This window comes from Epinephelus moara, chromosome 5 (assembly GCF_006386435.1).
Source record: "Epinephelus moara isolate mb chromosome 5, YSFRI_EMoa_1.0, whole genome shotgun sequence".
NCBI classification, from domain to species: Eukaryota; Metazoa; Chordata; class Actinopteri; order Perciformes; family Serranidae; genus Epinephelus; species Epinephelus moara.
This window is the reverse complement of record NC_065510.1, coordinates 27,977,000-27,991,492: the sequence shown is the minus strand read 5'-3', so window position 1 is coordinate 27,991,492 and position 14,493 is coordinate 27,977,000. Positions and strand designations below refer to the sequence as shown.

General features: G+C 40.5%; 1 protein-coding gene across 2 annotated transcripts; it reads right to left on the bottom strand.

Annotated features, from left to right (window-relative positions):
- Window positions 1-1,429: 1,429 nt before the first annotated feature.
- Window positions 1,430-14,421, bottom strand: afmid (arylformamidase). Of its 2 annotated transcripts, XM_050043516.1 has the most exons (12): window positions 14,372-14,421; window positions 13,115-13,258; window positions 7,892-7,982; window positions 6,871-6,975; window positions 6,717-6,765; window positions 6,546-6,631; window positions 6,390-6,462; window positions 6,177-6,274; window positions 5,932-6,010; window positions 3,854-3,989; window positions 2,643-2,747; window positions 1,430-2,285 (listed from the first exon to the last, which is right to left on the bottom strand). In XM_050043516.1, the coding sequence occupies exons 2-12, from the start codon at window positions 13,136-13,138 to the stop codon at window positions 2,256-2,258; spliced, it is 876 nt and encodes a 291-aa protein (XP_049899473.1). In that variant the 5' UTR covers window positions 13,139-13,258; window positions 14,372-14,421; the 3' UTR covers window positions 1,430-2,255. The 2 variants fall into 2 exon arrangements, with proteins under 2 accessions (XP_049899473.1, XP_049899472.1); XM_050043515.1 differs by lacking the exons at window positions 13,115-13,258; window positions 14,372-14,421 and adding an exon at window positions 11,697-11,976.
- Window positions 14,422-14,493: the final 72 nt, after the last annotated feature.

Genomic DNA, 14,493 nt, shown 5'->3' with positions numbered 1-14,493 from the left:
TTTTAATAGAGGGTAATAAACTGCTGTTGAGCCCCTTGGACCTTGACCCCATTAATTATCTATATCCATGGGCGGATATGAGACAGTGGGCCCCTGGGCACAAAAGGCCCCACCACCTCTCTTACATAAGAGCAAGACGCACCAACTTTGAGGTGCTTTTGCCTATTTTTTGCTGTCATTTTGCATTTCTTGTGATTGTTTTGTGTCTCTTTATGGTTGTTTTGCCCGTTTTCTATCCCTCTGCAGCCATTTTGAGTCTTTTCCTGGCCAGTGCGTGTTAGTTTGAGTGACCTTTTGCAAGTAAAGCCCTAGGCTGCAGCACCCTGGGGACACTTCGGGCCCCTGGGCCTTTGCACAGTAGGCTCGTTCAATAATCCATCCTTGTCTTTATTGTCTATCTCTAATATACCCTGGTTATTTTACTGAGGTGCACAAAATAAAACAAACACAAGCATCTCAACTAAATCTCTACATCATAACCTTCATGAAGGTACTATTTGCAATGCGGCTGTATTATGACCACAGTAGTCTTAGCCACATTTACATACCCACGACAATAAGACTGTTTAACACCTCCAGTCACACACACACTCACACACATCACCTTAGCCACAACTGGATTGGACTGTGGAATGGGCAATTTTAATTTAATTTTTCATTTCTATTTATACACTTATTTTAACTTATTTTATCTTATGTCTAGTTTAATACCACTGTATTATTGTTGATGAGGGTTAAGTGTGGATGTTGTTTTTTATGACCTACTGGACAGTTGAATTTCCCTTCTATCTATCTCTCACGATACAACACTGTGCTGGCCTTGGTTTTCTGTGTCCGATTCCATTTGTGGCGATTTGATTGAATACAACTTTATTTAGAAATGTGCACCATGTGAGCCCAGTATCAACTAAAATAAAGGTCTTAAAATTAGATTTTGAGACAAGGCCACAACATACATAATATAGGACTGGCCCAAGTGTACTTTAGTGATCAGCATTACCCAGTGATGTCAATGTCTGCAACCGGAATTGGGCCAGCTGATTTGGCCCCAAGTCTTCAGTTCATTCATGCCAAGTCTTTGCTAAATCGGGCAACTGGGTGCGGCCTGCTAATTTCATCCGGCATGCTGATAAGTTTAGGCTGATGTTGGGACAGGTTATTTTGGCTACCTGGGCTTGGTCAAACCAGCAAACAAAGTTGCAAAAAACACAAGCAGATCAGAGTGATGTGTTGGACAGTAGAGCCCGATCAACTGGCTGATTATAAATGTTCAATTAATCAAAATCAAACAAACAAAATTAGACAACTGTGCCAGGTATGGAAGTGATGCAATATGACCTGCCACTAGTCGCTACAAAGATTAGACAATTAAAATGACAGTAAATCTCATCCACACGCACACATACACACACAACTGTCAGTACAGAAATTCTCAAATATAAATATTTATTGTGATGATTCTCTTTATAATCTACAGTAATGATTAATAGAACACTTTGTGCGAACAACAATGTAAACAATTATTTATGATGCTAGAATGGGAGCAGTAACAATGTGCGTCAGTTAAATGTAGCCCCGTTTATTCTTTAAAAATGTGTATTTAAATATCAGTACTCTTCTACGTACTCTATCATCATCAAATACACAGTGCAAATATATAGTGTTAATTCAAGTTCCCTGTGTAGGTTACAATGAAAAGCTACATTCAGTTTGTATGATGTATCAGTGCTCGTGACGTGAGCTCCAGTTCATGGACGTTAAGCAGTGGTACAGTGTCACAGGAAAGAAAAACATAACAGACAGACCCACCCTTTTACATAACACTGGATATATACCAAACTAACCATCAGCTCTACAACTTCTAATGTGCCAGTGGCTTCCTGACGATAACACTGTGCACTGTGGTTGTTAAATAGTCTGCTTACAGCTGAATATGAGCAGGTCTGACAGCAGTATAATTTGCTACAATCACCATTCTTGAAGTGACTCAGTTTTAGGCACACAATATTTTCATAACACATTTTTCCTGACAGTAGTGTCTACAGCGAACAAAGAGATACAACTAATGACACATTAAACTCGACAGCTGGAACAATCCATGCCACCTCGTTGTTGATCAATCAAAATGATAGAACTCGTACATTTACCTGAAATAATGCATATATTATCAGTATCTGTGGACGATGACTCTGTTCAGAGGTGAATGTTGATACAGAGGTATGTTGATGTTAGATGACGGATCAAAGACCACAGCCTCAGCTCTTTCCCATAATCTTCAAGAGGAGCTGCAGGGGTAGCAATGAGTTAAAACACATGCCTACAATATCCATAAAACCACCTTAAAGACTGTAACAAAACGCACTACATGCATTCAGTGTATTCTGTATGTTGTGGAAAACTGCTAAAAATGATGGATGTTTGATGAAAAGGTCGCTGATTGTGTCAAGGATCATGTTCTGGAAATCAGCAGTTCTAGCAGGTTTAAGATTTCTATTGTTGTCATAAGCACACACAGTTACAGATTTACTTTATTATTGTAGATTAAAACTGTAAAGCTGATGGTCAGAGAGAGAGAGAAAGAAAGAAAGAAAGGAAGAAACCAAAAAGTGAACACCAACATTCATCATGATTTTTGTGTGTACCTTTGTTAGGTGGTACTCTCCATCTACCAGCTGCTCAACGATACTGAAGTGGTCTGTGTTCGGCACATCCTCCATGGTCACATCCAGTCCGGACGCCTCCAAAGTCTTTAAAGCCAGAAGGAATCGGTAAAGAAGTGGCACATATACACACATCTTTTTTTTTTTTAAATTCTAACTTTATGTATCTTAAGAAAGCATGATTATAACTAATTTACACTGAAATGTAATTTGTCAGTTTGTGAAACTGTCAAGGTGTTAACCCGCTGAGATGTTCGGCATCTTCAAAAGCAATGAAATGAAGAACTGTAGGATGTTTTCAACCAACAAGAGGTCACAGCCAGATCGATTGACAGAAAACTGACTGACTGGGTTTCTTATTAAGTGTAAAAATTGCAAATTTGCAAAATTGCAAATTTCCTCTGGTTCCAGTTTATAAATGTGAAGGTAAAGATTTGTTGCTCTTCTCTGTTTTAATTATGCTAAATTAAATTCATACAGTATTTGGTTTGGACAAAACAAGTGATTTAAAGACATCACCTCAGGGTCAAAAAACTTGTGATGGGCACTTCCCACTATTTGTTGACATTTTATAAACTACACCATTAAAAAAAAATCATCTTATAAATTGATAGTAAAAAGAAAAAAAATATCGTCAACCTTAAAGGTCCAGTGTGTGGGATTTAGAGGATATATTGGCAGAAATGGAATATAATATATTAAGTATGTTTTCTTTAGTGTATAATCACCTAAAAAAGAGTCAATGTGTTTTCATTACTTTGGAATGAGTTGTTTATATCTACAAAAGGAGTGGGTCCTTGTCTACGGAGATCGCCATGTCGCACCACCATGTTTCTACAGTAGCCCAGAATGGACAGCTTTCTGCAATCTGCTGTCCTCACTGTAAGATGCCACTAAGTCCCCCTATATTTTACAATCTTACAGCACTAGCAGTGCTACAGTGCAATGTTTTTACTGGCGGGTTTCCATTTTGTTTGCACTATAAACAAGGAAGCACATGCATGTCATACACATTCCTGCTACCTGTTTCACACTACTGCACTGACTGACAGCTGCTGGCAGTAACACACAAAGAAACATAGCAATGCACCAACAAAGGCAGTGAAGAAGAAACCTCCACAGGGCACCTTTCATACATAATTACGTCCATACTCTAACCAACATAGTGTTCATGCTCCATCAGCAGCACTGACTTTGTGGTAGTCTTCCGACTGCTTGCGAAACTCCGGTGAGTCATTCTCAGCAACGGCCACAATGATGTGGCAGCTGGACGAGGAGAGTTTGAGCTGAGGGACCAGCTTGCTGGGGCTGTTCCTCACCGCCACCTCCCTGCCAACAGGAGACACCCAGGGGACAGGGGAGTCAAATACTGACTGGCACCACAGACCAGCAGAGACACACACAAGGGCCTTTGAATGCACAGTTCTCCTCCACAAACACAATCACAACACTCTCAAACACAAAGCTCTCTACATTAGTTTTTACATGTGAAAATCTTCAAGACCGAAACAGTTCGATTTGTCAAATTTGCATGCGAATTAAAGGAGCTCAAAATGGAGTATCCTAAAAAATATATTTATGTCATTGCTGTTTTTGTAAGAAATGCCAAATGTCAACTGACACATTAGGACTGATATTCTAACAAATCTCTGACAAACAGATTTTTACATCCAGTAACTCCAGGCCCATAACGTCGAAAACTCACTGGATTACTGAGTTATCAGGTTAAGGAAGGAAATTGCATAATGTGTTTGCATGTTGTCATAGTCTGATTACTGTAAAACCCTGTTTATCTGGTCAGATAAGAGTACTCCATCAATTTAGCACTGCACTCCAGGATATTGTTTTTTTACTCTTCTTCTTCCTTGTTTAAACCTGGTGCCTACTTTACTCTCAAGCATTTAGTGAGAGACTTAGGTGTGTTATGCTAGTAGTGGCTAATGTAGCTGATGAGGAGCAGGCTACACAGGTCTGGTGAGCTCACTTATTTCTGTCCAACTCCAGACCCCCAGATTTATTTTCATTTTCAAACTTGTGGTCTGCAATAGGGCTGGGCAATATGGACAAAATTCATATCTCTGTATTTTCAGGCTGAATGGTGATACATGATATATATCTATTTTCTGCGTAATGGGCTACATGTTCAGTTGCAAGTCAAAGCCACATTTGAGATGTCGCAAGCACTTTTATAAAAACAGACTGTGATCAAAATAAAATATAAAGACGGGGATTTTTTCCCTGTTTGAAAATATACAGCTGTATAAGATGTACATGCAAACTTGTATAAAATAAATAGCAGGGCTGTACGTTAACGTTTTGAGCTACAAAAGTTTAAAGATTTGCAGTACAGGCCAGAAAACTATAATATCAGGCCTAAATCCATTGTCCATCAAACTATTCAAATCTTTATGGGGGGAGTTAAAAGCTCACTTTCCATGGCCTTTAAAATAAATGAAAATTATTTAAATATTTCTATTTATTTAGACTATTTATCTTATTCATGCAGATAGCATCAGCAGAGAGGTTGAGGGAGGGAAGGCGCGAGAGACACTTTGTCTGCGTTATACACGTCTTGTATATGAAACGTCTGTGTTGTCACTGCTTTTTAGAAGTCCGGTGATGTGCGATGATCCACCTCACACACAACTAGTGAATAAACGCTCACCTGACACAATCAGGCAGCTCTGTCTCCCACACATGCAGCGCAGCGCTGTATTGCACCTGTGCTACTGTGGTAATTTCATTCATCTCATAGACTGATTTAGTGTAGCACATGCAACATATAGACCGATGCCACACTGCAGACTAATTAACAGACAGCATAAACAAAGGAGCAGCTCTGTGTCTCTCTTAGTGTTGCTGAAGAACTTGTGAGTGAGTGGGGCAGAGCTGTGCAGAGAATGAGAGAGAGGAGAGATGCACACTGGCATGCCTTATATAATGCAGCTTGACCCTAATATATCGATATACTGTATTGTATATAGCAGTTATATCGCCCAGCCCTAGTCTGCAGCTGACGCTGACTCATGTGAGCAATCACTTGAGGGTTAGCTCTCTCTGGAGCCACACAAGGATTTATAAAACTTTTCCCCATGTAGTCTTTCCCAAGACTTTGATCAGTGGGGAAATGGCCTGACAGCTTTTCTTAGCTTTCCACATAATCTTGCAAATTTAAATTGATTACATAGAACAAATGAAAAAGAAAACCTTCTGGTTCTGTTTCATCAACTTGCAAATTTCAAAGTTATATGCGCTGTAGTGAGGAACGTACTCTGTCATTTTCAGAGGCTCATTGACGTAGGTGGACAGAATGGGCAGCAGGTCATATATGCCACTGATGAGGAAAGCACCTGTAAAACAATTAGATAAACAACAACAAAGAAAAAAGTACATCAGCTATACAGCATTTGTGTCTGAATGTTACATTTCTGAGCATCATTGCATCCTCTGTCACTCATAACGAGGCCAGGCTCAGCCATATCTATCACTCGTCCTGTTTCACCTGATGGACCTCACCTTTGATCTGAGGAGTGACGCTGTACTGCGACCAGTCAGTGGAGAGGACCATTGCAGCCAGGTGAGCCCCAGCTGAGTGGCCACACAGGTACAGACCACTGAGGGAGAGATCATAAAACACAAACAGGCACATTAGATTTGTGATGGTGACATAAAATATATTTAATGTAATGTACTAACTTTAAAATAGGGTCAGAAAACAAGCATGGGTACCTGATGTGAGAATACTGCTGCACAACGGACACAATACTCCTACGTACTTGAGACACCATCAGGTCCATGTTGCCTGAAAAAGACGTGAAGTTCATCTTCATTTTTCTTTTCCCCCCGAGAACAGAAACAACCTTGTCAGAAATCAAAAGCCTCTACCTTTGGGGGCGATGTCATAGCCGACGGCAACCACTACTACGCCTTTATCAATGAGGGGGACAGCCATGAATCCTGACTCCTCCTTACTGTGTGAGCACAAAGAATCAAAGTGAAAAACCTGAACAAGAAATCATCATTTGCACTGCGACAGAGGAGAACACAACACTGTACCTGAGAAACTGCCAGTAGCCTCCATGTAGGTAAATAACAAGGGGGACATCTGAAACAGAGGGAATCAGGCCTGTTAATCCTCACACACTATCTATGCTTCTGTATATCTGAAGCATTCCAGTGGGGTTGTCATGGCAGTCACAAATGTCCGTACCCAAAGAGTTGGTGCTGGGTATGTAGACATCCAGCTTCTCTCCATCTCCTTCTCCATATGGCACGTTGAGCAACGTTTGAGCCAGACCCCGGGCACGCTCCGTACCTGGACACACACGGTATCAAAGCAACAATGTGAAATATTATCAATTTGAGCACCATCAGAGCCATGCCTTTTAATATATCTGGGTGTATTAGGACATTGTGGATTTTTAGGGATCTAATTCACAGGTTTAGACAAAAATAAACATTCTCATATAGTTGTTTTATCCATAAACAGTTTCCCATGGGGTGCCATAAGCTACCAGGGGATTAAGGCACTGATCATGAATGGCAACGGGATCTTTGTTGCATCATGTCATTCCCCAGCTCTCTCCCCAAACACTTCTCACTTCCCTGTCGTCTGCTCTCTAATAAGGCATCAAATCAAAGTGTTTACACCATTCATAATCAAGTCCCCCCTTGTGCAGAGGCATATTTAATTATAATCCACATTCTGTAGAACAGAAAGAGGCAACATATTTAAGTAGTCCTCATTTCCAATTTCCCTTTTATAGGCTACAAAACCTGGCAGAGTATGCTCCACAAATTCAATGAATGTCCCAATTATGTAGTACTGTGTGGAATATGTACAAGAGAAGGAGCATGTATTTTGGAAGCATGTATTTTTCTGTCTTCATAAAATGTTATGTTGACTCCAAAGATGAAGTTGCTCTAGAAATCTTCAAAACTCATCAACAATAGTCACCAATGTGTAACTTGTTAACCCACAGAGCCTCTTTAGACTGATTATTTTAGTTAAAAAAAATAATATGTGTGAAATATAATTAGCAGCCTCCGTTCTCTAAGTCAAAATACATATCAAAATATACAGATCTAATCTCAGGCTGCAATTCTTCGACAGGGAAACACATTTAATACACCTGTGCTCCTCTAACGCTGCTTGCTGGCCTGCCTGCTCGGCTCAACCGGATTTCTGTGCGTTGCCGTGAATTAACGTGTTAGCCTCGAAACACACCGACCTTCCTTTAAAGCCTTCACGTGAGCCTTGATCACGTCGTCTGCCGACATCCTGTGCGACCACCGGCTGGGTGAATACTGCCTCTCGAGCTCCTGTCACACGGGGAGACTGCTGTCAGCCGGGCGGCCATGAAAGCCGAGACACCAAGCAGCACCATGAGCCGCGGACAAACACGGTAAACACGGTAAACAGCGCCCTCCGCTGCTATCATTAACCCTCTGCGTCAGTGACAGATTCACTCTGTCAATGGAGAGCCTATGGCTGTTGTAACACGAGCTACTGATATGCGGTGCTAAGAGAAATATTCAGATCCTTTACTGTGAGTAAAAGTAGGGGAGACCGGGGTTGGTTGGCACACAGCTATTTTCTGAGCCTATGAGGATCACAGAAACAAAAATGTAGCGTCAGACCTGCACTTATCTACTATATGTTAAAACATATGAAAGTCACTAACGTTTTCTCTGAGGGTAACATTTCAGTTTTATAGTATCAGAAAATAGGCTATTGGAAAACTGCATTAGATAGAGGTATAGGACATGTGTTACCTTCATCATTCATCATTCATCAAACAGTTGGGTCAAAGGTGAGCGGGGTTGGTTGGCACACTGATTTCTGGGGTGTTGGTTGCAATTGTTACTTTATTTTGAGAAACTAAAATGATTGAACAAACAACAACAAAAACAAAATGTTTTTCTATAGTTTTATTATTATTTTAATGGCAAAAGTAATGTGACATTCCTACTGATTAATCGCTTAAAATGTTGTTTGGTTTTTAAAATGGGCAGATATTCTACTAAATGTTTGTGTTTTCTGGTTCTTCATTCATTCATTTTTCTTAACTGCCTATACTGTTAGGAACCATGGGGGGGCTGGAGCCTATCCCTATGTTCAGGATGTTGTGAATACTTTTAAGCACTGCAAAATGAACACAAGCCCTGGCCCTGACAATATTGGCAGCCGTTTGCTGATCCACTGTGCCGACCAACTGGGCCCTATCTTTAACCATATTTTTAATCTGTCACTCAGTCAACAGAGAGTTCCGACCCTGTGGAAACAATCAACAATTGTTCCCATCGCCAAAAAAAGCCGCCCTAAATCCCTGAATGATTACAGACGAGTTGCCCTGACCTCACTAATAATGAAATCACTGGAAAAACTCATAAAAAAGGAACTACTGGGCAAAATTGAACATCTTCTGGACCCTCTTCAATTTGCATATCGCACCCACAGGGGGGTGCAGGATGCCACCATCACTCTTCTTAACCTCATTCACAAGCATTTAGAGGGCAGCAAGAACCATGCCAGACTGTTATTTGTGGACTTTTCCTCAGCGTTCAATACGATTCAGCCCCACCTGCTGGTGGAAAAGCTCACCGAACATTTCAAGCTGGACTGTAACATTGTGGGTTGGATCTTGGACTTTCTCACTGACAGGTCTCAGAGGGTTAGAGTAAATGAGCACATATCCACTCTATTAAAAACATCAACTGGATCCCCACAAGGCGGTGTTCTTTCTCCTCTCCTTTATATCATGTACACAAACGACTGCCGTAGTAAATTTGAAAACCATCACATTGTTAAATTTGCAGATGACACAGTTATTGTGAGCCTGTTAAATGACACTGAAATGTCCCATGGTCCCGTTTTAAATGAGTTTTTAAAGTGGTGCAATGAAGCCTTTTTGGAACTGAGTGTCACAAAAACAAAGAACATGCGCATTGATTTTAGACGCAACCATCCTGCCCCTGTAAATGCCACTGTAAATGGAGAAATTGTGGAGATTGTCAATTCGTACAAGTACTTGGGCATCATAATCGACGATAAACTGACTTTTGAGGAAAACACCGACATGCTGATCAAGAAAAGCCAGCAGCGTCTGTTTTGCCTAAGGAAGTTGGCAAAGTTCCAGGTCGACAGATCTCTGATGACAATGTTTTATAGATCTTTTATTGAGTCTGTTGTCACCTTTTCTTTTATTTGCTGGTTTGCATCACTCAATCTGAAACAGAAAAACTCATTAACCAAGATAACAAATGTCAGCAGTAAAATCATTGCCACTCAGCAAAAAACCCTTTCAGAACGGTACAATAACCAGCTATCAAAGAAGGAAAAATCCATTATGTCCGACAGCACTCACCCCCTGCATTCAGAATTTAAGTTCCTGCCCTCTGGTTCCCATCTCAGACAACCATTAGCCAAAACTAACAGATACAAATTCTCCTTCATACCCTCTGCCATCTCACTGCTTAACTCTGTACAGTACAGGTAGCATCATCATTAGTTCATATTTATTCAAGTATGCGTTATTATTTATTTAGTTACGACTGATTTTATGTGACTGTTGCCTTGTGTGTGTCAACCTTGTTGTTGTCATTGTTGTTTGTTGCTGTTGTTTTTTATTGCTACTGCGGCAGAATCAATTGCCCCTCAGGGACCAAAAAAAGGTCTTGAATCTTGAATCTTGAATCTTGAATCTATCCCAGCTGGCACTGGGCGAGAGGCGGGGTACACCCTGGTCAGGTCACCTGACTATCGCAGGGCTGCCACATTCAGTACGTTTCATGCACGCAGTAGTCGAGCTAAGCTCATAGCTCGGCTAATCAGTCAAGTCAGACTTCTCGTCCTGTCTGGGTATACATGCAGAAGAGAAAATCAAATTTCTGACCAAGTATGTCTGATTCTGCCTATAGCGCATATTGAACTAGTTCCAGTTGACCTGAAGAGGAAGCTAATGACGAATGAAGATGGCGGAGATGGATGTTGCTGTGGCTCTGTATGTTTCGTACATGCTTTACATGTTAATCGTCTTCTGCTTCCCGGTCGCCATGGTGTTTATTTCTTTGTTTTTCCGGGAGTTACTGCACTGCTGCTACATTATCTCCTTCTTTTTCCGGTTGAAAGCCTAGGTATGTAAGTCGAGCTACGGATAGTCCAATTTCAGTCAGACTAAGCTGTTTACATGCATTTAAAAGTCCAGTTTCAGTCGGACTAAGCCAATAATTCGATTTTCTCAAGCTGCATGTAAACGTACTGAGTGTGACAGACAACCATTCACGCTCACGTTCACACCCACGGGCAATTTAGAGTCACCAGTTAACCTGCATGTCTTTGGACTGTGGGAGGAAGCCAGAGTACCCGGAGAAAACCCACGCTGACACGGGGAGAACATGCAAGGTCTGCACAGAGGGGCTCCCCCACCCTGGGTTTGAACCAGGAACCCTCTTGCTGTAAGGCAACAATGCTAATGACTGCACCACCATGCCGCCTTTCTGGTTCTTGTTTGACTGAATATTCAGATTGTTTTTACTGGTTACTTCAGTTTTTTGTAACTACAGCATTTAAACATCATGCCAACCAACCCAACACAAAATGACCTAAATTACAAATCACCTAATTTTAGAAATCTTTGTGTAAATCAAAACATGTTTATTTATAGTTCAGACCTTAATCTTCCATTTCCTGCTGGTTAGAATATTCTAACATAAATTATGCCAGAGAAGTACAGCAGAGAGTGAAAAGTGTGCCAACCAACCTCGGTTTCCCCTACTAATACCTCACTGTGAAAACACTCCATTACAAGTTAAAGTCCTGCATTCAAAACCTTAAGGAAAAGTCTGAGTATTATCAGCAACATCTACTTAAAGTACTTTATTTTAAAAACAATGTACTGAATGAGTGAGTGGAAAAACAAGTCAGCAAAGACAGGAATATCTATTCAGGATATGGTTAGCTGTTACAATTCTCCTGTATGCTCATAATGCTAACAGAGAGAAAAGGGGAAATAGTAGTCAAAGTCAAACTCTTACTTCTTTCTTCATTTTGGTCCAGTGCATCATTTTATCTCTTGAAGTATTTTAGCTCGCCAAAAGTCCGCTGGCAGATAAATCCGAGCCACGTGTGCACAGCTGTGGAGGCCTACTAAAGGACTGGACTTTGGACTAATGACCCACAGCTGAAAACTCTTTGAAGAACAAACCAATCCAAAAGCTTTCTCTAGTTAACTGCTGGTGACACCATGTTTACAGCCGAGTTAAAAGGAGGAAGGGAAAGATGGGTGTACTGCAGCTAGTTTCTACATGAACATGTTTGTTTGACTGACTAACCATGTAACCACTATAGACACAGTGCAGCCGCTTTCCAGGAAGTAAAAGTCATGGCGTTTTGACATGAAACTACTGGTCCACAGGCTACAGGCTTTGCACACGTTTGTTAATTACGCTGAATCGTATTTACGTTCTGTTTTAAAATTTTTGGAATATTCAGGAGACATTTTGAGAATTTAATTAATTAATTAAAACCAATGGTGAAGAGATTGGTCTTTAGCTTGGATTTGAAAGTGCTCAATGTGTTTCAAGTCTTGGCTCTTCTGGCAATTTGTTCCACATTTGGGCAGCACAGAAACTAAAAGAAGCCTCACCATGTTTAGTTGTTACTCCGGGAATAACCATTCGACCTGAGAGGTCTGCGTGATTCATACTGGGTCAGGAGATCTGACAAGTATCTTAGACCTAAACCGTTGACTGGTTTATGGACAAGCAATAGAATTTTGAAGCTGATTCTGTAAGAGACTGGTAGCCAGTGTAGTGATCTGGGAACAGGAGTTACATGCTGAGTCTTTACAGTCCTTGTTACAAATACAGCTACATTCTGGAGCTGTAGCTGTCTGAATGCTGTCTTACACAGACATGTGAACAGTCCATTGTAGTAGTCCAGTCTGCTAGTGATAAAAGCATGTACAGGTTTCTCTAGATCCTGTTTTGACATCAAGTCCCTGAGTTGTGTGATATTTCTAAGGTGGTCAAAGGCTGATTTTCTTATTGATTTAATGTGACTTCTGAAATTAAAGTCTTAATTAAGGATAACTCTACTCTGCAAGGACAGACTATTAAGGTGAGCACAGGCGATGAGTCTTTCTTCACTGGCCCCAGAAACAATGACTTCACATTTGTCCACATTTAACTTCAGAAATTTTTGAAACATCCAGCTACTAATTTGTTTATCACACTGTCCCAAATGGTCAACTGAACCTCAGGAAGTGTATCCTATAGGACAAGAAAAGGCTGTGGTTCTCAACTTACTCATGATAAACAGTTGTCAGGAATACCTCATGGAGCAGGAAACTAATATTTTTGGATGGGTGTAAAGCATATGGGCATTTTACTATGAAATTCTGTAAAAAACAAAAAAAGAGGCTTAAACATAAAGAAAATAAAAAAATGCCAACCTCAGCTCCCTGACAGGCCTTCATGACCCAGGTGCCTCGTCTTCCAGTTTCTTCAGTTGTTCTGTAAACATAGTCATTGACTTCTCATTCTCCGCCAGCTCACTCTGCACACTAAACAAACACTCCTCACACTTCTTCAGGCTGCTGCAGACAGAGGGGTCAAAAGACACAATATATTAGCCTCTGTCAGCTTGGATGTGGTTAACGAGTGTGTGAGTGGAAAAACTACTGATGATGTTAGGTTCAGTATTGCATAACAAAACTGTTATTGAGTGACTGCTGAAGAGCCACAGGATCTCAGCTCTGTGACAGTTTTTGATTTTTTGACACCTTGTCTGATGTTTATCACCGTTAAGACTGCGTGTACACAGGAGGCAAACATGAGCAGCATTACAACAGCATTTTGTTTTGAGACACTTCAGTAAAAAAGCCAATTTTGAGATTTTTCCTACAGATGTGAACATTTATACAGTAGGCCCGAGATACCCAAATTGCATTGCCCTGGGGCCACTTTTGCTAAATGCCAGGGGGCCTAGGGCCAGTTAATAAAGAAACATTATTAAATAATGTATAAATAATTTGCCCAGACCCTTTTTCAGGGGGTCTGGAGATCCTCCTCCATCCGTTTTAATTTGGTAAACAAGTTGTATTATGATTATTTTTATTGACTCTGGCACCATATTTACATTCATTTTTTTAACTTAACTGTGTGACGCGGTGATAACAGAGCAAGTGAAAACAGGTGCAGAGACATATAGATAGTTAAGAACGAAGATTAGATAAAGTGAGAAAGAGACATACATTAAAAATAAAGACCAAGAAACACATCAGAACAAAATAAAACAATATAAAACAAACAAGGAGTGGAGCACAGGCTGAAACTGGTTGGCATACAGGCAAAAACAGATATTCAGCAAAATGTATGTGTGTGTGTGAGAGATATCATATTTACACTCAAAGTACAGAGAAAAAAAATCCTACTGTGAATCAAATTACATTTTATTGTGAATTAGATAATGGTCAGAGGGCCAACTAGCACCAACACTGCTGTAGGCCCATTTACCCCTACTAACAAAAAGAAAACATGACATCTTAATATGGTAGGTAACACAACTGTGCCTACTGTTAATAATATATGATGCACGTAGCACCTTAACACAAGCTGCTTTTCTTGATCTGGATACAAGCCATAGATGTAGAAGGTTGAACACCACAGATTTATAATAAATAAATAATAATATAATAATAAATAATTACGCATGGTCATGTTGGGTCATGTTCGTCGGTTTGCAGGCAGCTGTTGGGTCATGTTGAAAGCAAACCCCTCTTTACCGAGCAAGCACTTCCCACTAGGACGTATGACGTTGTGTGCTCTGATT

Excerpts from the sequence above, each read along its gene's own strand:
- afmid (XM_050043515.1), bottom strand. The coding sequence starts at position 11,726 with ATGATGCACTGGACCAAAATGAAGAAAGAA. Across the intron at positions 7,983-11,696 it reads GGACCAAAATGAAGAAAGAA|GAGCTCGAGAGGCAGTATTC; the intron begins GTAAGAGTTTGA and ends CCCGTGTGACAG. Across the intron at positions 2,286-2,642 it reads GAGAGTACCACCTAACAAAG|CTCCTCTTGAAGATTATGGG; the intron begins GTACACACAAAA and ends CTACCCCTGCAG.